This window comes from Macaca thibetana, chromosome 10 (assembly GCF_024542745.1).
Source record: "Macaca thibetana thibetana isolate TM-01 chromosome 10, ASM2454274v1, whole genome shotgun sequence".
Taxonomy (NCBI): domain Eukaryota; kingdom Metazoa; phylum Chordata; class Mammalia; order Primates; family Cercopithecidae; genus Macaca; species Macaca thibetana.
Window position 1 is genome coordinate 67,206,006 of NC_065587.1, and position 24,268 is coordinate 67,230,273.

Sequence of the window (24,268 nt, forward strand, 5' to 3'; positions counted from 1 at the left end):
TCTTGCTCTGTCGCCCAGGCTGGAGTGCAGTGGCATGATTTCGGCTCACTGCAAACCTCCGTTTCCTGGGTTCAAGCAATTCTCTTGCCTCAGCCTCCTGAGTAGCCGGCATTACAGGCGCCCACCAACAGGCCTGGCTTTTTTTTTTTTTTTTTTTTGTATTTTTAGTAGAGACGACGTTTCTCCATGTTGGCCAGGCTGGTCTCGAACTCCTGACCTCAGGTAATCCGCCCGCCTTGGCCTCCCAAAGTGCTGGGATTACAGGCGTGAGCCACCCTGCCCAGCAATTTTTTTTTTTTTTTTTTTTTGAGATGGAGTCTCGCTCTGTCGCCCAGGCTGGAGTGCTGTGGCCGGATCTCAGCTCACTGCAAGCTCCGCCTCCCGGGTTCCCACCATTCTCCTGCCTCAGCCTCCCGAGTAGCTGGGACTACAGGCGCCCGCCACCTCGCCCGGCTAGTTTTTTGTATTTTTTTTAGTAGAGACGGGGTTTCACCGTGTTAGCCAGGATGGTCTCGATCTCCTGACCTCGTGATCCACCCGTCTCGGCCTCCCAAAGTGCTGGGATTACAGGCTTGAGCCACCGCGCCCGGCCGCAATTTTTTGTACTTTTAGTAGAGTTGGGGTTTCACCATGTTGGCCTGGCTGGTCTCGAACTCCTGACCTGAGGTGATCCGCCTGCCTTGGCCTCCCAAAGTCCTGAGATTATAGGTGTGAGCCACCGTGCCCTGCCTATTAAAAATAAATAGAGTCAGGGTCTTCCTGTGTTGCCCAGTCTGATCTCCATCTATCCTAGGCTCAAGTGATCCTCCCACCTCGGATTCTAAAAGTGCTGGGATTACAGGCATGAGCCACCACACCTGGCCCCCCCACTGGATCCTGTTAGATTGCCTTCAGCTGTTCCCAGTCCTTGAGCTCCGCCCCTGTGCTGTCTCAGAAAGCCTTCCCAAATCGCTTGAGTTCACAGTGACCTCCCCTTCCAGCATCTGAGATATGCTTTTTATCTGTAGCTATCATTTTGGTCAGTACTCATTTACAGGTTTCTGTTGTTCCTGCTGTTTTGTTTGTATCTGATGTATCTGTCTCATGGCTCTAATAGATAGTTCCTCAAAGTCAGGGGCTAGTCTTGTTCTTTCCTAAGCCATGGTTAGAAGCAAGGTAATGGCATAAAGCAGGTGCTCAGTACATGCAGAGCGAATTGAATATGATTTAGGAGATGCTGTGACTGTCACAGGGGATGTTGAGTCTATATTTTCCTTCTTTTTTTGCAAGGGGACAAGGTCTCACGCGGACTGATCAGCATAACTCACTGCAACCTCCACCTCCAGGGCTTAAGTGATTCTTCTACTTCAGCCTCCTGAGTAGCTGGGACTACAGATGCCCCAACACACCTGGCTAATTTTTGTATTTTTTGTAGAGACGAGGTTTTTACCATGTTGCCCTGGCTGGTCTTGATTCTTGAGCTCAAGCAGTCTGCCTGCTTTGGCCTCCCAAAACGCTGGTATTACAGGCATAAACCACCATGCCTGGCCTAGCTTATATTTTTCTCTTTTTCTGAGATGGAGTTTCGCTCTTGTCTCCCAGGCTGGAGTGCAGTGGCTCAGTCTCGGCTCACTGCAACCTCTGCCTCTCGAGTTCAAGCGATTTTCCTGCCTCAGCCTCCTGAGTAGCTGGGATTACAGGCATGTGCCACCATGCCCGGCTAATTTTTGTATTTTTAGTACAGACGGGGTTTCACCATGTTGGCCAGGCTGGTCTCAAACTCCTGATCTCAGGTGATCTGCCCACCTCAGCCTCCCAAAGTGCTGGGATTGCAGGTGTGAGCCACTGTGCCTGGCCTATAGTAGGTCATTTTCTATAGATATAGAGGAAATTGAGGAACTCAGCATACCAATGAAGAGATGGGCTTTTCAGGCTCACTCTGATTTGAGTTTTGGTCCCATCACTGAATGTAGCCATTTGGTCCTGGACAATTCAGCCTTGTAGAACCTCAGTTTCTTATCTGAAAAGTAGAATAATAATAGCAGCTTATTGTGGTGTTAGGAATGAATGGACGAATGCCTGTAAAGTACTTAACACAGTGTTTGCTCAACTGTAACCTTTGTTTTGTTGGGACTTTTGTTGAGCCAGGGTCTTGCTCTGTTGCCCAGGCTGGTCTTGAAGTCCTTGGCTGAAATGATTCTCCTGTCTTAACCTCCCAAGTAGCTGGGATTATAGGCGTGTTACTGTGCCCAGCTGTTATGGCCTTTATTTATTGATAGAGCAGCTAGTGATCAGTCCTATTCCTTTATGTTAAATTATGGGATAAAACTTTTACCTAATAATGAGGATGTGAATGTATGTCTGGGCTAGTTAATGTCCCAAAGCCTTCTAAGTTTTATTTTATTTTATTTTATTTTTTTGAGATGGAGTTTTGCTCTTGTTGCCCACACTGGAGTGCAGTGGCACCATCTTGGCTCACTACAACCTCCGCCTCACAGGTTCAAGCGATTCTCCTGTCTTAGCCTCCTGAGTAGCTGGGATTACAGGCACTCGCTACCATGCCTGGCTAATTTTTTATATTTTTATTAGAGATGGGGTTTCACCTTGTTGACCAAGCTGGTCTCGAACTCCTGACCTCAGGTGATCCACCCCGCCTTGTCCTCCCAAAGTGCTGGGATTACAGGTGTAAGCCACTGCCCCCGGCCTTCCTGGCCCCTTCTTATCGTTTGTCCTTGTGCATTCCTTCTTTCTAGTCCCAAAGGCTGCCATCCCAGAACAGTTTCTTAGCCCTGCATGTCTAGTTGTGGCAGTTACATCTCCACCTCCATTCTCCCATCTAGACTCCAGTTTGCCCTGGAGCACACTTACTACAGCACAGCTTGGATCATGCTGCTCCTCTCAACTGTTTACCTTGCGTAATGAAGTCTGTAGGCCTCAGTTTGGTATTCAAGGCCTTTCCTAATCTAATCTGCAATGTAAGAGCCTCCAGGCCCTCATCACTGTCCTTTCCCTTTAGCCTGGTCCTGCCTGTGCAACAAGCTGTTATTGTAGAAGTACAGTTTGTTAGAGCTGAAGTGGCCCCAAGAAACCACCAGATCAGTCTTCCTCAAATTGGTGTGTCCAGAGTCCGAAATACTCTCCCCCCAACCCCAGCCTTGGAACCCTGGAGATTCAAGCACACATTGACACATCTCAGGTTCTGAAAAGTCTTGCAGTAAAGAAACCTGCTTAACCAGTATCTGTGAAGCATAGTTAATGATGGAACTTTTTGGTTTCTTTTTTTCTTTTTGGCAGGTGGAGAGTCAAGTAAAAACTTTGTAAAGTACTGATCTTTTTTTGGCATTTTGTTTTATTTTATTTTATTTATTTATTTGAGACAGAGTCTCGCTTGTTGCCCAGGCTGGAATGCAGTGGCACAGTCTCTGCTCACTGCAACCTCTGCCTCCTGAGTTTAAGCGATTCTCCTGTCTCAGCCTCCCAAGTAGCTGGGATCACAGGCCCATGCCGTCACGCCCAGCTAATTTTTTGTATTTTAGTAGAGACGGAGTTTCACTGTGTTGCCCAGGCTGGTCCCGAAATCCTGAGCTCAGGCAGTCCATCCACCTTGGCCTCTCAAAGTGCTGTGATTACAGGCGTGAGCCACCGCGTCTGGCCCCTTTTTATTTTATTGATTTATTTTATTTATTTATTTATTTATTTTTTGAGACGGAGTCTCCCTCTGTCGCCCAGGCTGAAGGGCAGTGGCTGGATCTCAGCTCACTACAAGCTCCTCCTTCCGGGTTTACACCGTTCTCCTGCCTCAGCCTCCTGAGTAGCTGGGACTACAGGCGCCCGCCACCTTACCTGGCTAGTTTTTTGTATTTTTTAGTACAAAAAACCGTGTTAGCCAGGATGGTCTTGATCTCCTGACCTCGTGATCCGCCTGTCTCGGCCTCCCAAAGTGCTGGGATTACAGGCTTGAGCCACCGCGCCCGGCCTATTGATTTATTTTTTTGAGACAGTCTTGCTCTGTCACCGAGGCTCGAGTGCAGTGGTACAATCTTGGCTCTCTGCAACCTCCACCTCCTGGGTTCAAGCGATTCTCCTGCCACAGCGTCCTGAGTAGCTGGGATTACAAGCACACACCACTACACCAGGCTAATTTTTTTTTTTTTTTTTTTTTTTTTTTTTGGTAGAGAGGAGGTTTTACTATATCGGCCGGGGTGGTCTCAAACTCCTGACCTCAGGTGATCCACTTACCTCAGCCTCCCAAAGTGCTGAGGTTACAAGCATGAGTTACTGTGCCTGGCCTTTTTTGCCTTTTTTAAGAAATGTTTTTCTTGTACTATTTAGTATATAATTCTTTAAAACACCTGACTTCAGCCAGGCACAATGACTCATGCCTGTAATACCAGCACTGTGGGAAGTCAAAGGGGGAGAATCTCTTGAGGCCAGTAGTTGGAGAACAGCCTGGGCAACGTAGTGAGACCCTACCTCTACAAAAAATGGAAAAACAATGGCCAGGTATGGTGACTCATGCCTGTAATCCCAGCACTTTGGGAGGCTGAGGCAGGCGGATCACTTGAGGTCAGAAGTTTGAGACCAGCCTGGCCAACATGACAAAACCCTATCTCTACTAAAAATACAAAAATGAGCCGGGCGTGATGGCACATGCCTGTAACCCCAGCTACTTGGGAGGATGAGGCATGAAAATTGCTTGAACCTGGGAGGCAGAGGTTGCAGTGAGCCAAGATTACACCATGCACTCCTACCTGGGTGACAGTGAGACTCTGTCTAATAAAAAAAATATTAACTGGGCATGGTGGTGCGCACCTGCAGTCCCAACTACTTGCCTGTAGTCTCAGCTACTTCAGACGCTGAGACAGGAAGATCCCTTGAGCCCAGGAGTCCAGGCTGCAGTGAGCCATGATTGCACCACTGCCCTCCAGTTTGCACAACAGAGGAAGACCCTGTCTCTAAAAAACAAACCAAAGAAAACCCTTCAAAAGTGACTAACCCATGGCCAGATTGATTCATGTGGACCCCACCCATGGCTTCTCACTGCTCTCTGAACTGGATTACTTTAGTTTAGTTTAGTTTTAGAGATGTGGGGGTCTTGCTGTGTTGGTTGGGCTGGTCTCAACTCCTGGCCTCAAGCAATCCTCCCACTTCAGCCTGCTGAGTAGCTGGGATTACAGGGTGGGCAACATGCCCAGTGCAAACTGGATTATGTTAAAGGCAGTATCAGACATATCATTTTATTCCTGAATACTTAGTTATCTATCTCTAAAAAAAAAAGGAATTTCCCCCTTATCAAACTACAATGCCATTATCATATCTAAAAGGAAAATACAAGGTCAGTATTAATTTCCCCATTGTCTCCTGTATTTTGTTTGTTTGGAGTGAGTTCCCATCAGAATCTCAATAGGATTCCAGTCCAGCACGTGGCTGCTGGGTGGCCCTCCTGTGCTTGCTTACTCACCAAGGATTTAATAGCTCGGAGACCTAATGGTACCTGAGAACTAATAGTAGACTTATACTTTTATTACAAGGATAAAGATAATAAATGTAACAAGGTGCTCACTTCTCTAAGTGGTAGCGTACTGCTGCTAATGTTATGATTGTCATTTTTATTAGGTGTTATCTCCTAGCTGAGATTACAGATAACTTGGCAGTAGGGTCACTATTTAAGCCTGTTTTTAATTAATTAATTTATTTTTGATTAATTAATTTTTTTTGAGACAGAGTCTCGCTCTGTCACCCAGGTTGGAGTACAGTGGCGTGATCACAGCTCACTGCAGCCTTGACTCCCTAAGCTCCATCGAGCCTCCGACCTAAGCCTCCCAAGTAGCTGGGACCACAGGTGCGTGCCATCACTCCTGGCTGATTTTTGTATTTTTGGTAGAGACAGGGTTTTGCCATGTTTCCTAGGCTGGTCTTGAACTCCTGAGTTCAAGCAGTCACCTGCCTCAGCCTCCCAAAGTGCTGGGATATAGGCATGAGCCACCACGCCTGGCCGCCTGTTTTTTTATTTTATTTTATTCTTTTTGTTTGTTTGTTTTTTTAAGACTGGGTCTGGCTGTGTTGCCCAGGTTGGATCGCAGTGGCACAGTCTCTGCTAACTGTAGCCTTGACTTCCTGAGTTTCAGTGAGCCTCCCACCTCAGCCTCCCACGCAGCTGGGACCACAAGCGCATGCCACCGCTCCCAGCTAATTTTTGTATTTTTGATAGGGTTTTGCCGTGTTTCCTAGGCTGGTCTTGAACTCCTGAGTTCAAGCAGTCCACCTGCCTCAGCCTCCCAAAGTGCTGGGATATAGGCATGAGCCACCATGCCTGGCTGCCTGTTTTTTTATTATTTATGTTTTGTTTTGTTTTGTTTTGAGACTGGGTCTGGCTGTGTTGCCCAGGCTGGAGTGCAGTGGCACAATCTCTGCTTACTGTAGCCTCGACCTCCCCACCCTGCTTGGCTGCCTATTTTTATTTCATTTATTTATTTATTTTTATTTACTTATTTTTTTGAGATGGAGTCCCACTCTGTTACCCGGGCTGTAGTGCAGTGGCGTGATCTCGGCTCACTGCAACCTCTGCCTCTCGGATTCAAGAGATTCTGCCGCCTTGGCCTCCTGAGTAGCTGAGATTACAGGCATGTGCCACCACACCTGGCTAATTCTTTTTGTTGTTGTTTTGTGTTTTTTTTGAGATGGAATCTCGCTCTATTGCCTAGGCTGGAGTACAGTGGTGCGATCTCGGCTCACTGCAACCTCCACCTGCCGGGTTCAAGCGATTATTCTACTTCAGCCGCCTGAGTAGCTGGGACTACAGCCATGCACCACCATGCGTGGCTAATTTTTGTATTTTTAGTAGAGACGAGGTTTCACCATATTGGCCAGGCTGGCCTCAAACTCCTGACCTCGTGATCACCCACCTTAGCCTTCCAAAGTGCTGGGACTACGTGAGCCACCGTGCCTGGCCTTAATTTTTTGTATTATTAGCAGAGACGGAGTTTCACCATATTGGCCAGGCTGGTCTCGAACTCCTCACCTTGGGTGATCCACTTGCCTTGGTCTCCCAAAGTGCTGAGATTACAACCACCATGCCTGGCCCTATTTTTATTTTGATACTTAGCAAGATATCTGGCCCCTGTGGGTGATCCATAACTGATTTTTATTTTTTTTTATTTTATTTTTATAAAAAGGAGGTAACTCCCCTTCCCCACTCCCCAGTGAGTTCTTTGTAGCCACACACACAAAAAAGAATAATCAGCAATGAAGTGTAGTCATAAGTGGTATTTAATCAAACGTTGAAGTAAATTCCCCAGGACTGCCAGCCCCATGCGCCACCCTACTATTTTTCTCCATGACACTTTCCCCCTTCTTTCTTTTTTTGTTTTGGCGGGAGGGCAGTTTTATTATTATTTCTTTTTTGAGACAGAGTCATACTGTATTGCCCAGGCTAGAGTGCAATGGCATGATCTCGGCTCACTGCAACCTCTGCCTCCTGGGTTCAAGCGATTCTCCTGCCTCGGCCTCCCGAGTAGCTGGGATTACAGGCGTTCACCACCATGCTTGGCTAATTTTTGTATTTTAGTAGAGATGGGGTTTCACCATGTTGGCCAGGCTGGTCTTGAACTCCTGACCTTGAGATCTACCTGCCTTGGCCTCCGAAAGTGCTGGGATTACAGGCGTGAGCCACTGTGCCTAGCCTCCCCCTTCTCATACCCTGTGTGGCTTATGTGTTACGTTATTGCTGTGGTCTTTCTCCTGCCAGTAGAATGGAAGCCTCATAAGGGCAGAGATTGTTGTCTGTTCAGTTCATTGATGTTTCCCAGCATCTCTGTGAGCCTTACAGGGTGGCTTCAGCTGGACAGCCTTCGGGGTCAGTAATGACTGGATGAAAGCAGCTCTCCATCCTCTCCCATCTGCTTCCTTCTCCGGGAGTTTTCACCAAGCCTGTGTCCATTCCTTGGGCTCCCATTTGTACACTGAATAAGAACAATGTTTGCTGTTTTTCCACCTGTCTTGGCAAAGCTGAAATCCTCGCCCTCACTTCCATTTGTTTTGTCCTTCATATTGTTTGACAGCTTTGAGGGTTTAGCTAAGGCAACAGTTCTGGTAAAAATTGGTGCCTGTTGCTGGGTGCATTGGCGCACGCCTGTAGTCCCAGCACTTTAGGAGGCCGAGGTGAGTGGATCACCTGAGGTCAGGAGTTCACAAAGAGGCCGGGCATGGTGGCTCACACCTTAATCCTAGCACTTTGGGAGGCTGAGGTGGGCGGATCATGAGGTCAGGAGATCAAGACCATCCTAGTCTCTACGAAAAATGCAAAAAATTAGCTGGGCGTGGTGGCATGCACCTATAGTCCCAACTACTTGGGAGGGTGAGGCAGGAGAATCACTTGAATCTGGGAGGCATAGGTTGCAGTGAGCCAAGATCGCGCCACTGCACTCTGGTCGGGGGGAAAAGAGTAAGACTCCATGTCTCAAAAAAAAAAAAGAAAAAAAGGACCATCTCAAAGTTATCTGTGTTTGAAGAAGAATTTTTTTTTTTTTTTTTTTTGAGACGGAGTCTTGCTCTGTCTCCCAGGCTGGAGTGCAGTGGCCGGATCTCAGCTCACTGCAAGCTCCTCCTCCCGGGTTCACGCCATTCTGCCTCAGCCTCCCGAGTAGCTGGGACTACAGGCACCCGCCACCTCGCCCGGCTAGTTTTTTTTGTATTTTTTTAGTAGAGACGATGTTTCACGGTGTTAGCCAGGATGGTCTCAATCTCCTGACCTCGTGATCCGCCCGTCTCCGCCTCCCAAAGTGCTGGGATTACAGGCGTGAGCCACCGCGCCCGGCCCTTTTTTTTTTTTTTTTGAGACAGAATCTTGCTCTGCCGCCCAGGCTGGAGTGCAGCAGTGGCACAATCTCGGCTCACTGCAAGCTCCGCCTCCCGGGTTCACGCCATTCTCCTGCCTCAGCCTCCCGAGTAGCTGGGACGATAGGTGCCCACCACCACACCCGGCTAATTTTTTGTGTTTTCAGTAGAGTCGGGGTTTCACCGTGCTAGCCAGGATGGTCTCGATCTCCTGACCTCGTGATCCACTTGCCTCGGCCTCCCAAAGTGCTGGGATTATAGGTGTGAGCCACCGTGCCCGGCCCAGAAGGATGTTCTTAAATTTCCCCATGTATCATGTTCTGCTGACTGCAGTGTTGGAGTTTACACAATTTTCTTTTTTTTTTTTTTTTAAGCTCTGGGGTACACATGCAGGGTGTGCAGGTTTGTTACATAGTATGCCATGGTGGTTTGCTGCACCCGTCAACCCATCACCTAGGGTTTCTTTTCTTTTTTTTTTTTTTGAGACGGAATCTCGCTCTGTCACCAGGCTGGAGTGCAGTGGCGAGATCTCGGCTCACTTAAACCTCTGCCTCCTGGGTTCAAGCGATTCTCCTACCTCAGCCTCGCTAGTAGCTGGGACTACAGACACGTGCTACCATGCCCAGCTAATTTTTATACTTTTTGGTAGATATGGAGTTTCACCACGTTGTCCAGGATGGTCTCGATCTCTTGACCTCGTGTTCCACCTGTCTCGGCCTCCCAAAGTGCTGGGATTACAGGTGTGAGCCACCTTGCCCGGCCCATCACCTAGGTATTAAGCCCATCATGGATTAACTACTTTTCCTAATCCTATCCCTCCCCCCACCCCATCCTCCAAGAGGCCCCAACACAGTTTTCATTCTGTCTGGCATAGGGTCAAAGGTTGAAGGTCTGTCTTGTGGCTGGTATTTGCCTAGGACAAAGGAATCACCAAAGGAAAAAGCTGAAAAAGAGGTTAAGCACTTGAGACCTAGCATGATGCCAATCCATGTTTCAGGTCTGGCCTCTGCCCTCCCGAGGTAACTTCAGGATGGAGAGCTTGCTCTTCGGTCCCTGCAGCTTTGTTGCCTTCATTGTCAACAACTGTCAAGGCATTGCCTGGTACCACAGCACCAAGATAGCTTCTGAGAATGGCCTGGTGTTAGAAAGAACTTGGTGTGGGGACCCTCTGGCCTATAAGCCACTTGGCTTTGTTTCCTTTTTTTTTTTTTTAGACAGAGTCTCACTCTGTCGCCCAGGCTGGAGTGCAGTGGTGTGATCTCGGCTCACTGTAACCTTTGCCTCCCGGGTTCAAGTGATTCTCCTGCCTCAGCCTCCCAAGTAGCTGGGACTACAGGTGTGTGCCACCATGCCCAGCTAATTTTTGTATTTTTAGTGGAGACAGGGTTTCACCGTGTTGACGAGGCTGGTCTCAAACTCCTGACCTCATGTGATCCACCCGCCTCAGCCTCCCAAAGTGCTGGGATTACAGGCGTGAGCCACCATGCCCGGCCAAAGTAACACTTATTTTTATTTATTTATTTTTAGAGATAGAGTCTTGCTCTGTCACCCAGGCTGGAGTGCAGTGGTGCCATCATGGCTCACTGTAGCCTGAAACTCCTGGGCTCAAGTGATCATCCTATCTTAGCCTCCTGAGCAGCTGGATTACAGGTGTGCACCACCATACCCAAGTAATTTTTTATTATTTTTTTGTGGAGGCAGGGTTTTGCTATGATGCCCAGGCTAGTCTCAAATTCCTAGCCTCAAGCAGTCCTCTCATCTCAGCTTCCCAAAGTGCTGGGATTATAGGTGCCTTTCCTTTTTTTCTTGACATTATATTATACAGATTGGTCCATCAAGAGCTACTGAGCTACCTTTTTTTTTTTTTTTTTTTTAATGAGGTCTCACTCTGTTGCATAGGCTGGAGTGCAGTGATGCAATTATGGTTTACTATAGCCTCAACCTCCTGGGCTCAAGCCATCCTTCCACCTCAGCCTCCTGAGTAGCTGGGACCACAGGTCCATGCCACTATACCTTGCTAATTTTTTTTATTTTGTAGAATAGGGTCTTCCTGTGTTGCCCAGACTGGTCTTGAACCCCTGGGCTCAAGTATCCTCCCACCTCAGCCTCCCAAAGTGCTGGAATGACAGCACTTGGCCTTACATAATTTTTTAAAAGCCTGGATAGCATTCCATTGTAAGGATTCTTGCATTCAACATGTTTTTATTGAGTGCCAACCAATAAACTTTGCCAGGCATTTCTCTCGGAGCTTGGGACACAGCAGTAGGCAAAATGAGCCTAGTCTTTGTTCTTATCAAGCTGATGTTCTAGTGGAAAACTTGATAATAAATATATAACATAAAGTTGGGTAGTTATAAATGCAATGCAGAATATTCCACAGCATTATAGGAGTATGAGTAAAGGGCAGTGCTATTTAAAATAGAATGAAGCTGGGCTTGGCAGCTCATGCCTATAATCCCAGCATTTAGAGAGGCTGAGGTAGGAGTATTGCTTCAGTGCAGGAGTTCGAGGCTGGCAAGATAGTGAGACTCTATCTCTAGAAAAAATATTAAAAATTAGGCAAGCATGGTGGGGCGTGCCTCTAGTCCCAGCTACTTAGGAGCCTGAGGTGGGAGGATCCATTAAGCCCAGGAGGTCAAGGCTGTAGTGAGCCGTAATTACACCATTGCAGTCCAGCCTGGGTAAAATCTTATTTTAAATAAGATTAAAAAAAAAAAAAAAAAAGAAAAAATGTAAAATAGAATGGTCAGGGATCCTTTCTGAGGAGGTAAGAGTCAGGCACAACCCTGAATGAAGCGAAGGGATGAGCTGTGTGCAGAGAACGGCAAGGGCAAATGGCGGGGGGTAGAAAGCTGCTTGGCATATTCTAAAAATAGCAGAGTAAGCAAGGGAGAGAGCCTAGGGGTTCTAAGAGGAGGCCAGAGCATGCAGGGTATTGTACAACCTTTGGATTTTACTGTGAGTGAAATAGGAGATAGTAGAGGGCTTTGAGCAGAAAAAAAGACATGGTCTGACCTGAGTTTTTGTTTGTTGTTTTTGTTGTTGTTTGCTTGTTTGTTTTTGAGACGGAGTCTCGCTCTGTTGCCCAGGCTTGAGTGCAGTGGCAAGATCTCGGCTCACAGCAACCTCTACCTCCCGGGCTCAGATGATTCTCCTGCCTCAGCCTCCCAGCTAATTGTGTAACAGGTACCCAGCCTGTTTTTTTGTTTTGTTTTGTTTTTTCTATTTTTTTTTTTTGGGACAGAGTCTTGCTCTGTTGCCAGGCTGTGATGCAGTGGCGCCATCTCGGCTCACTGCAACCTCTGCCTCCTGGGTTCAAGCGATTCTCCTGCCTCAGCCTCCCAAGTAGCTGGGAATACAGGCGTGTGCCACCATGCCCGGCTAATTTTTGTATTTTTAGTAGAGATGGGGTTTTGCCATGTTGGCCAGGCTAGTCTCGAACTACTGACCTCAAGTGATCCACCTACCTCGGCCTCCCAAAGTGCTGGGATTATAGGCGTGAGCCACTGTGCCTGGTCTCTCCATGACCTTTCGTCCCTACTATCCACATTGCTAAAGAGCTTCCCTTGTATATCTCAGTGTGCTTTTGGGTGCAGCTTGGTTGGGTGAATTCTTGGCAGTACAATTCTTGACTATCTGGATTTGACAGATTTTCTCCCAAAAATGCTTAATCTTTCGTGGTAAATAAAGTTAAAATAATAGCTGAGCATGGTGGCTCCTGTCTGTAATCCCAGCACTTTGGGAGGCCAAGGTGGGTGGATTGCTTGAGTTCAGGAGTTTGAGACCAGTTTCGGCAACTTGGCAAGACCCTGTCCCTACAAAAATTAAAAAAATTAGCTGGGCGTCGTAATCCCAGCTGTGTGGGAGGCTGAGGTGGGAGGATTGCTTGAGCACCCCGCTGAGCAGGGGGAGGTGAGCTGAGATTGCCCAACTGTACTTCAGCCTGGGCGATAGAGTGAAACCCCATCTCACTGTCTCAAAAAAAAAAAAAAAAAAAAAAATTACAATAATAAAGCCCAGTGTTTTGGGATTGTCAAATAAAGTATTGGATTTGAATTCAGTATAAACCAAGAAGCTATATTCATGGTAGTTATGAGTTAATTGGATTGGCTGGGAAGTAGCCACCTTCTCAGAGGGCCTTTATGGCTACGGTTTCCTGGGGTCTTGCCTTTTTTATTCTGTGTGGCTTCCTTGCTCACTCTGATTTTGGAGATAAAAGATTTCCTCCCTTTGTTTATATGGTTGATTTTACCGGTACAACAGCCTTTAGGATTGTTTTTCTGGAGTGAGGTGGGGGTGGGGACTTGGGTTTAGGGTATAGGTTCAGGGCCTTCCCTTGATGGTGGTGGGCATCTTCCTATTCTTTAATTAGTCATTTTCTGGTGAACTAAAAAGTGGAAAATTTGAGAGTGGTTGCCAAATTCTGACTGGAGATGTAGCCTGCAGGTTAAACATTGAGAAGCCCAGATTGCTGGCTTTGTTTTCAGGAATTGGAGCCTAGCAAAACAAGGTGGCCACCACAGGGGAGTGTTCCTAGGGCTTCTGAGAAGTTTTGACAGCCTCTCTGGAAGTGACTTGTGAATTGTAGAGGTTAGTCTGTTTGGTCAATCTTGGTGTACTGCGTGAAAGCTAATTTCCTAGGATAACGCCATCCAATAGAACTTTCTCTGCAGATGTAAATGGTCTGTAATCTTCAGTGTTCAATACAATGGTCCCTGGCCTTGTGTGATCGTTTGACACAGGAAATAGCTAGTGAGACTGAGGAATGGAATTTTAAATTTTATTTAATTAAAATTTGCGGCCGGGCGCGGTGGCTCAAGCCTGTAATCCCAGCACTTTGGGAGGCTGAGACGGGCGGATCACGAGATCAGGAGATCGAGACCATCCTGGCTAACACGGTGAAACCCCGTCTCTACTAAAAAATACAAAAAACTAGCCAGGCGAGGTGGCGGGCGCCTGTAGTCCCAGCTACTCGGGAGGCTGAGGCAGGAGAATGGCATAAACCCGGGAGGCGGAGCTTGCAGTGAGCTGAGATCCGGCCACTGCACCCCAGCCTGGGCGACAGAGCGAGACTCCGTCTCAAAAAAAAAAAAAAAAAAAAAAACTTTGCATAACCACATGCAATAGTGGCTACATAATGCATTGTGGGGCTCTAGGTGGTTGCCCCCTGTGCCCAACCTGACATTACGCTCCCCTGCCTTTTGCTCCAGGAATTCATAGCCTTACTCATTGCTCAGACCAGTTGTTCCAACCCCAAGACCGTGAAGTCTTTTCTGTTGTCTCTGACTTCTCTCACACTTGCTGGAGGGATAAATAATTGTGTTGTACAATTAAAAAAAAAAATGCGCCGGGCATGGTGGCTCTCACCCCTTTAATCCTAGCATTTTGGGAGGCCGAGGTGGGCAGATCACTTGAGGTTAGTAGTTCGAGACCAGCCTGGTCAACATGGTAAAACCCAGTCTCTACTAAAGATACAAAAATTGGTTGGGTGTGGTGGTGCACGCCTGTAGTCCCAGCTGTTCAGGAGGCTGAGGCATGAAAATCACTTGAACCCAGGAGGTACAGGTTGCAGTGAGCCAAGATTGCACCACTGCACTCCAGCCTGGGCGACAGAGCGAGACTTCATTTCAAAAAAATAAATATATTTTTAAAATAAAATAAATAAATTTAAAAATGTACTGTCTTTCTTGTTTTCTGGTCATTTCGGATGCTCTTTCCCCGTGGCTGGATTGAGATCTTCTTGGAGCTGGCCAGTCTTTGAGTGTTCCTTTTGTCCTTTAGGTCACATACGTTGTGCCCATTAAATACTTGTTGCTGACTAATTCACTGGTCTGCCTTTCTAACTGATTTCTCCTCTGCCTCCCAGGTGCTTTGAAGAAGAGCCTCACAGCCAAGCAGGTCCAGGCGGATTTTATAACTCTGGGTAGGTCATTGGCCAAGGTTGCTCAGGGTGACTGGCTTCTGAGGCTTTTTATTATGTTAATATCTCCTTCTGTTCTCTTGTAGGCCTTAGTGAGGAGAAAGCCACTTACTTTTCTGAAAAGGTATAATTCCTCTTAATCAAGGTTAATTAAGATCACCTGCTTTTTTTTTTTTTTTTTTTTTTTTAAAGGTAGTCGCTTTCTGTCCAGGCTGGAGTGCAGTGGCGTGATCTCGGCTCACCACAACCTCTGCCTCTCAAGTTCAAGTGATTCTCCTGCCTCAGCCTCCTGAGTAGCTGGGACTATAGGCACATGCCACCATGCCCGGCTAATTTTTTGTATTTTTAGTAGAGATGAGGTTTCACTGTGTGTTAGTCAGGATGGTCTCTAACTCTTGACCTCATGATCCACTCACCTCTGCCTCCCAAAGTGCTGGGATTACAGGCGTGAGCCACCGTGCTTGGCCTCTTTTCTTTTTTCTTTTCTTTTCTTCTTTTCGAGACAGAGTTTCGCTCTTGTTGTCCAGGCTGGAGTGCAATGGCACAATCTCGGCTCACTGCAACCTCCACCTCCTGGGTTCAAGCAGTTCTCCTGCCCCAGCCTCCCAAGTAGCTGGGATTACAGGCATGTGCCACCATGCTTGGCTAATTTTGTATTTATTTATTTTTTTTTTAGAGACAGAGTCTCACTCTGTCGCCCAGGCTGGAGTACAGTGGCGCAATCTGGGCTCACTGCAAGCTCTGCCTCCGGGTTCACACCATTCTCCTGCCTCAGCCTCCCGAGTAGCTGGGACTACAGGCGCCTGCCACCATACCCAGCTAATTTTTTGTATTTTTAGTGGAGACGGGGTTTCACCGTGTTAGCCAGGATGGTCTCTATCTCCTGACGTTGTGATCCACCCGCCTCAGCCTCCCAAAGTGCTGGGATTATAGGCATGAGCCACCGCACCCGGCCAAATTGTGTATTTTTAGTAGAGACGGGGTTTCACCATGTTGGCCAGGCTGTCCTTGAACTTCCAACCTCAGGTGATCCACCCTCCTCGGCCTCCCAAAGTGCTGGGATTACAGGCGTGAACCACCACGCCCAGCCCCTTGCTTTTATATCACGAAGAGAGAAAACAACGGAAAATGCCAAGTAAGCCGAAACCATCCATCAGTATTATCATTTCCCCAGCCTAAGGTTTTCATTTGGCTTCAAGCGAGTGTCATACGCACAGCATTAACCAGCGCTATTCAGTGCATCTCTAATCATTTTTCCTGATTTGACCTAGTCAAAAATCTGCCCATTTTCACGGATCAGGAGAAGACTTACTTGTAAAAATATACCTCCTACTTTCTCCAGTTTACTGCTCTCAGATGTCACTGTGACAAAAAGAAAAATAACAAGTGACTGATTGAGAACTTACCCTGAAGACCCCAATTTTGCAATTGTCTAGTAGAAGCCATGTGGGGGCCAGTATGATGGCAGCACAGTTTTTATTCCAAGATGGATTAAATCTTGGAATGAAAAATACAACATTAATGTTGTGGTCTGCCACTCTGTACCCTCCTCCATCCCTAGGTATGTGCATATAGGTTGAGCCCTTGGTTCTGCACCCTCCCCACTATCTGTGTCAATGCTAAATATTGCAGTGTTGGGGCAGGATGGAGAAGGGGAGGTTCTTCCTCTTGTAATTGACTTTGGCTTTTGCTTTTGTTCCAGTGGAAGCAGAATGCTCCCACCCTTGCTCAGTGGGCCATTGGTCAGACTCTGATGATTAACCAGCTCATAGATATGGAGTGGAAATTTGGAGGTAACTAGTTACAACCAGTCCTGGGTTATTTGGGTGGTACAGGGTCGGGGTGCAGAGGCTGTGACACAGCCACTGTGGGGAAGGCACTGTTGAGGCAGCACCTGCTGTTTTGTATTCTGCCCACATTCAGTAGCTGTTTCAATTCATGGCTCTGGATAAGTTGACTTTCCAGAAGTACACCTTGCTGCCCTCATACTTGCCCCCACATGGCTTCTGCTGGACAACTGCAAAACTGGGGTCTTCAGGGTCAGTCCTCAATCTGTCACTTGTTATTTTTCTCTCTCTCTCTTTTTTTTTTTTTTTGTCACAGTGACATCTGGGAGCAGCGAATTGGAGAAAGTGGGAAGTATATTTTTACAAGTAAGTCTTCTCCTGATCCTTGAAAATGGGTAGATTTTTGACTTGGTTAAAAATTATCAAGTCTACATTGGGTTAAATATCCATCCATTTAAATATCCATTTAAATGGATGTTTTACTGAAGTACCTTACATATCTATCTCAGAGCAGTGTGGCCAGCTACAGATGTGGTCACTAACATGCCTACTTTCAGATGAATAGATCCTAGTATGATTCATTGACATGTGATTGTTCCTGTAATCATGGGAATTGTTAGAATTTTCAGTGGTGGATGATCCATACTGCTCCTGTAGGACTCTCAGGTTGGAAGCTTAATTAAGTCAAAGGGTTTTAATTTATTTGCCCAGTTGTCATTTTAATTTAAATTATTTCTTTTTCTTTCATCAGCTAAAGTTGGTGGTTAAGAAAGGAAATCAAACCGAAAATGTGTATATAGGTGAGTCTGAATTCCCTCTTGAACCTCTTCACCTTTTCCATGTTCTCTGCAGTCAGGGGCTGGTGACACTCACCACAAATCATGTCTTCTATAAAACAGTCATTGCCAGCTGTGGAGTAGCTGTTCCACTGCCTTTCCTCTCCTAAAAGATGGCACAAGGAGTGTTAGAAAGCCATTGGCAGGTTGGAGCCCCCACAGTTGAAGAGCCGTTTTGAAAAAGGGAAAGGGAGGGAACAGAATGTCTGGGATTGAAGAAGAAGGTTGATGAGCAAGAAGCTCTTGCCGTAGAAGTCCCATTGAACATCCCGAATGATACCCTTTCATCTCTTTGTGCTGTGGAGCTGTGCCATTTGAACACTCACTCCCTTTTTTTTTCCTATGGAGCAGAGAACCTTCTGCATTCAAGTCTCTCAGTTCTTTATTATGATCAATTACCCATCAAGAACTGCTTAGAGGTACTAAGCCAAAAAAGAAAAAAAAATCCTCTGCGTGGAAATTAATTTTCTTGGATGATTCTGTGGATTTATCTGAAGCTGAATTTTCTCTCCCCAGAATTAACCTTGCCTCAGTTCTACGGCTTCCTGCACGAGATGGAGCGAGTCAGAACCAGCATGGAGTGTTTCTGCTGATTTCTGTCCCTGCATCTCCCCTGGCCCCGTTCCCTGCCCTCCTCCCTTCCCTGGGTGACTGCTCTGAGAGGCACTTCACTCACAGGCCTGTGGGATGCTCCATGGGGCCCTGCTGGCTTCTTAGGAGCCCAGGTGCAAAGGGTTTCTGAAAAACAACAGGATTAAGTACTTAAAGAGCCCAACACAATTACCCCGTAAACTCTGTGTTAGGGCAACCTCCACCACCTATCTGTCTTCCAGGACACATTTTAGATACTGTGACAGGCCACTGCATCTCAGATTCAGGGGAGAAAGTAAATTGTCACCTCCCCTTCAAAGTTCCAGAGTAAACAAATGGTGCCATCATTCAAGATAACATGCTAATCACCCTCCTCCCAAAAAGCAAGAGCTTGTTTATGGCTGAGGAATCGGTGGATTGTCTGAATGACGTGTACAGAGCCCCCACGGATTTCTGCACACTCTGGGTCTGTGCTGGTGGAACACTGCCAGTCAGTTTTTAATGAGGCACCTGTGTGTAAACACATGCTTGGTTTTATCTGCAGAGAACTGAGGCTAAACTCTGTCCCCACTTCTGGTTTTGCCCTGTCATGTTGTAACGAGGCAGGCCTTTTGAGGCCATTTTAGTTTGAGCTCAAGCCAACCACCTCTGTTGGTTAGATGATGAATAAAAAGGTTCTGAAGCAAAGGTCTGGATCCAGTTGTCTTTCTACTGCATGGATTAAAGAGTGGTGTACCTTGCAGAGAGCTAGTGCTTGCTCTTGTCTTTAAAAATTATCTCCCTGATTTTGTGAAGATCCTGGGTCTCCAGTGAAATTGTGTCTGTTCCAGTGCTGGAATTCGTAAGAGCAATTCCGGGGAAAACTCAGGTTAAAAGCCCCAGGAAAAAGCATAACATGTGAAATTGAAATGCTTTGTGTACAGATGGCTTTAGCCCCCACCCTAGCATGTGACTTTTCCTGCTCCTCCTCCTCCAATACGTCTCCTTCTCAGAATTTTTTTGTTTGTTTGTTTGTTTGAGACAGACTCGCTCTGTCGCCCAGGCTGGAGTGCAGTTGTGTGATCTCAGCTCACTGCAAGCTCCGCCTCCCAGGTCCACACCATTCTCCTGCCTCAGCCGGCGCCTGCCACCACACCCAGTTAATTTTTTATATTTTTAGTAGAGAGAGGGTTTCACCATGTTAGCCAGGATGATCTTGATCTGACCTCGTGATCGGCCCACCTCAGCCTCCCAAAGTGCTGGGATTACAGGCATGAGCCACCGCTCCCGGCAAATACCTTCTCAGAAATTTTATAAAGTTTTGAATAGATAAAACATGCCCATGATTCAAAAAGTATAGTGTAAGGTAATAACCCGTCCCCACCACTGTTTCCCAGTTACCCAGTTCTCCTCCCCAGAAGCAGCCACTGTTATTAGTTTATTCTGTGTTCTGGAGACATTAACTGCATTTGCAAACAGATATGCATATAGTTTCACTTTTCTTCCCACACAAATGGTAGCATTATGTACACACCGTCCTGCACCTTTTTTTTTTCCATTCAACTTGGAAATCGTTCCATATCAGAACACAGAGAATTGCGTCATTCTTAGTAACAAATGTACCGTTTTATTTCAAATGGATGATTTATTTAATCAGTTTCCTGCTGATGGGTGTCTAGGTTGTTTCCATTCTTTTTCTCTTACAAATAATGCCACAACAGAATATCCTTGTATATGTGTTGTTTTGCACATATGGAGGTGTATTTATAAGGTAATTACATGGGCATGGAACTGCTGGGTCATAGAATATGTACATTTATCAGAGTATAAAAAAAGAATAAAACAAGCCAGGTGCGGTAGCTTACACCTGTAATCCCAGCACTTTGGGAGGCCAAGGTGGGTGGATCACCTGAGGTCGGCAGTTCGAGACCAGCCTGACCAACATGGAGAAACCCTGTCTCTACTAAAAATACAAAACTAGCCGGGCAAGGTGGTGTATTCCTGTGATCCCAGCTACTCGGGAGGCTGAGGCAGGGGAATCACTTGAACCTGGAACGCAGAGGTTGCAGTGAGCCTGGATCGTGCCACTGTACTCCAGCCTGGACAACAAGAGTGAAACTCCATCGCAAGAAAAAAAAAAAAAAGTCTAAAACAAAAGGTCTCTTCTCTCTTGTCTCCCATTTACTTAATTCCCCCACTAGTCTATTCCAATAGGTAACCTCTGTTGTTAGATTCTTAGGTACCCTTCCAGAGGTTCCCCCCCAAAACCACCACATAGAAAGAATAGGGCCAGTCATGGTGGCTCACGCCTGTAATCCCAGCATTTGTGGAGGCCAAGGCAGGAGGATTGCTTGAGGCCGGAGTTTGAAACCAGCCTGGGCAACATGGGGAAACCCTGTCTCTACAAAAAATTTAAAAGTTTGCCGAATGTGGCCAGGCACAGTGGTTCATGCCTGTAATCCCAGCACTTTGGGAGGCTGAGGCAAGTGGATCACGAGGTCAGGAGTTCAAGACCAGCCTGGCCAACATGGTGAAACTGCATCTCTACTAAAAATACAAAAATTAGCCAGTCGTGGTGGCAGGCGCCAGTAATCCCACCTACTCAGGAGTCTGAGGCAGGAGAATTGCTTGAATCCGGGAGGCAGAAGTTGCAGTGAGCCGAGATAGTACCACTGCACTCTAGCCTGGGCAACAGAGCAAAACTCTGTATTGGGAAAAGAAAAAAAATTGCTGAACTTGGTGGCATATGTCTGCTGTCCCAGGCACTTGAGAGGCTGGGGCAGGAGGATTAGTTGGACCTACGAGTTAGAGGCTGCAGTGAGCTGTGATCAGTCACACCACTGCACTCCAGCCTGGGTGACAGAGTGAGACCCTGTGTCAAAAACTAAAAAATAAACAATGGGAGGCCGGGTGCGGTGGCTCACACCTGTAATCCCTGCACTTTGGGAGGCGGAGGCGGGCGTATCACAAGGTCAGGAGATCGAGATCATCCTGGCTAACACGGTGAAACCCAGTCTCTACTAAAATTACAAAAAATTAGCCAGGCGCGGTGGCAGTCCCCTGTAGTCCCAGCTACTCGGGAAGCTGAGGTAGGAGAATTGCTTGAACAGGGAGGCGGAGGTTGCAGTGAGCCGAGATCGCGCCACTGCACTCCAGCCTGGGTGACAGAGTGAGACTCCGTCTCAAATAAATAAATAAATAAATAAATAAAATAATATAAACAGGGCCGGGCGTGGTGGCTCACGCCTGTAATCCCAGCACTTTGGGAGGCTGAGACAGGCGGATCACGAGGTCAGGAGATCAAGACCATCCTGGCTAACATGGTGAAACCCCGTCTCTACTAAAAATACAAAAAATTAGCCGGGTGCAGTGGTGGGCACCTGTAGTCCCAGCTACTCAGGAGGCTGAGGCAGGAGAATGGCGTGAACCCGGGAGGCGGAGCTTGCAGTGAGCCGAGATCACGCCACCGCACTCCAGCCTGGGCGACAGAGCAATACTCTGTCTCAAAAAATAAATAAATAAAAAATAATAATATAAACAATGGGAATTTTTATTTTTACACCTTTTTTTGTTTACACAGATAATTGCACACTCTACATACTTTTGTTAATACATCTTGGAGATCTTTCCATATCATTACATAAAGAGTCTGCATCCTTCCCTGTGGGTGTAGCATATTCTGTTTTGTGGATGGATCATAACCAGCATGAGCAGTTTTTTTTGTTGTTGTTGTTTTGTTTTGTTTTGTTTTGAGATGGAGTCTCGCTCTGTCACCCAGGCTGGAGTGAAGTGGCACAACCTTGGCTCACTGCAGCCTCTGCCTCTTGGGTTCAGGCGATTCTCCTGCTTCAGCCTTCGGAGTAACTGGGATTACAGGCACATGCCACGACACCCGGCTAATTTTTTTGTATTTTTAGTAGAGACGGGGTTTCACAGTGTTGGCCAGGCTGGTCTCGAACTCCTGATCTCAGGTGATCCACCCGCCTCGGACTCCCAAAGTGCTGGGATTACAGGCGTGAGCCACTGCGCCTGGTCCAGTATGAGCAGTTTTGATAAATGGTGCCAGTGTTAATCAGAGTTCTCAGAGAACAGAATCAACAGGATGTGTGTGCACATATCTAGATGTATATGTGTATGTATGTGGGAAGAGAGATTTTTATTTTAAAAGATTGGCTCACATGATCAGTCTTCAGAGTAGACCAGCAGGCAAGAGATGCAGGAAGAGTTGCAGTTCAAAGGGTATCTGCTAGCCAGGCACTGTGGCACACACCTGTACTCCCAACTTCTTGGAAGGCCAAGGCCGCAGGATCACTTGAGCCCAGGAGTTCAAGACCAGCCTGAGCAATGGCGTGAGACCTTGTCTCTAAAAAAAATAGGAAAATAAAAACTGTCTGCTGTCAGAATTCCTCACTAGGGAGAAAGAGATAGGATGCCAGCCTTTTTTTTTTTTTTTTTTAGGCTTTAACTGATTCGATGAGGCCCACCTACACTACGGAGAGGAATTTGCAATACAATAGGTCCCCCCGTATCCATGTTTTCGTTTTCCCTGGTTTCATTTACTCACAGTCTGAAAATATTAAGTGGAAAATTCCAGAAATAATTTATAAGCTTTAAATTGCATACCATCCTGAGTAGCATGATGAAATCTCATGCTGGCCCACTCCATCCTGGACATGAATTCATGTTCTGGGTTGAGAATCGATCCTTTCTCCAGGGTACCCACACTATGTACGCTGTTAATCACTTAGTAGCAGGCACTGTTGTCAGATTGAGAAAAACATATGTATAGGGCTCGGGACAATGTGGGTTTAGGAATCTGCTAGGAGTCTTGGAACATATCCCACATGGATAAGGGGGGCCGCTGCTGCACTTAAAAGTCCACTGATTTAAACGTTAGTGTCGGCCGGGCACAGTGGCTCACATCTGTAATCCTAGCCCTTTGGGAAGCTGAGACAGGTAGATCACGAGGTCAGGAGTTCAAGACAAGCCTGGCCAAGATGGTGAAAACCCGTCTCTACTAAAAATACAAAAATTAGCCGGGCACAGTGGCAGGCGCCTATAATACCAGCTACTTGGGAGGCTGAGGCAAGAGAATCTAATTGTTTGAACCCAGGAGGCGGAGGTTGCAGTGAGCTTGAGATCGTGCCACTGCCCTCCAGCCTGGGTGACAGAGTGAGACTCCATATCAAAAAAAAAAAAAAAAAAAAAAATTAGTGTCATCCATAAACACCTTAACAAAAACATCTAGAATAATGTTTGACCAACTCTCTAAGCACTGTGGTCCAGCCAAGCTGACACAAAATTAATCCTCACAGTGCCAAATTGACCTCTACATTCTTTCAATTTATGCTTCCACCAGCAAGTTTACTGTCCAGAAGTTCCAAAAAAGAACAGATGAGTGCCTTTGAACAGTGTCCAGATGTGATCATGAATTTTCAGAGAGCCTCATGTGCTTGAGACCATGATAATCTAATGTATTAATAAAAAGAATTCACCAAAAAAGAAGTAAAAATAAAAAATCAGAAAAAAAAAGTTCACAGAAAGAACGGGAAGGTACCTAACATACAATCTATTTATTTATTATTATTATTTTTTGAGATGGAGTCTTGCTCTGTCGCCCAGGCTGGAGTGCAGTGGCGTGATCTTGGCTCACTGCAACCTCTGCCTCCTGGGTTCAAGCAATTTTCCTTCCTCAGCCTCCTGAGTAGCTGGGACTACAGGCGCATGCCACCATGCCCGGCTAGATTTGTATTTTTAGTAGAGACAGGGTTTCTCTGTGTTGGCCAGGCTGGTCTTGAACTCCTGACCACAGGTGATCCTGCCTCAGCCTCCCAAAGTGCTGGGATTACAGGCGTGAGCCACTATGCCCAGCCAATACAATCTATTTAAAACTCACTCATATTACAGATGGGGAAACTGAGGCCTGGAGACTGAAACTGTGATCACTGGCCAGGGGTCAGACAGTGCTGTCCTGTGATCCATGGGGTCCTGCTTGATTCAGAAATGGGCTCCTGAGACTAGAAGGGCCTCCAGCACGCCAAGCCATCTGGTGCAGGTCCAAGTCTGGGTGCTGTGTAAGAGTTGCACCGAGCTGGCCACCGGACAGATTCTGACCAGGGAGCTCCTTGCCCCACCCAATTCAGCCGCTGCTGCCCCACCTGGATCACAACGTTGCCTTCCTGATGGCCCCACTAGAGTCTTCAGCCTCACAGCTTCCACAGTCCAGCCCATTTCCTGTGTGACTATTCTTACACACAAGTCTCATGTCACCCAACAGATCCACTGCGCAGGGTTCTGCCAGGTGTCCAAAGCAAAGTCTGAACTCTAGAACACCCAGCCCT

The 24,268-nt window shown here is 46.8% G+C and overlaps 1 protein-coding gene across 1 annotated transcript in view; it reads left to right on the top strand.

Annotated features, from left to right (window-relative positions):
• COMMD7 (COMM domain containing 7) overlaps window positions 1–18,631 on the top strand; it is a 319,129-nt gene extending 300,498 nt beyond the window's left edge. Inside the window, exons 5-10 of the mRNA XM_050807315.1 lie at window positions 14,681–14,737; window positions 14,821–14,858; window positions 16,437–16,527; window positions 16,838–16,887; window positions 17,273–17,321; window positions 17,874–18,631. Of these exons, the coding sequence (XP_050663272.1) occupies window positions 14,681–14,737; window positions 14,821–14,858; window positions 16,437–16,527; window positions 16,838–16,887; window positions 17,273–17,321; window positions 17,874–17,950 (362 nt within the window). The 3' untranslated portion in view covers window positions 17,951–18,631. The remainder of the gene's footprint in view (window positions 1–14,680; window positions 14,738–14,820; window positions 14,859–16,436; window positions 16,528–16,837; window positions 16,888–17,272; window positions 17,322–17,873) is intronic.
• The last annotated feature ends 5,637 nt before the right edge of the window (window positions 18,632–24,268 follow it).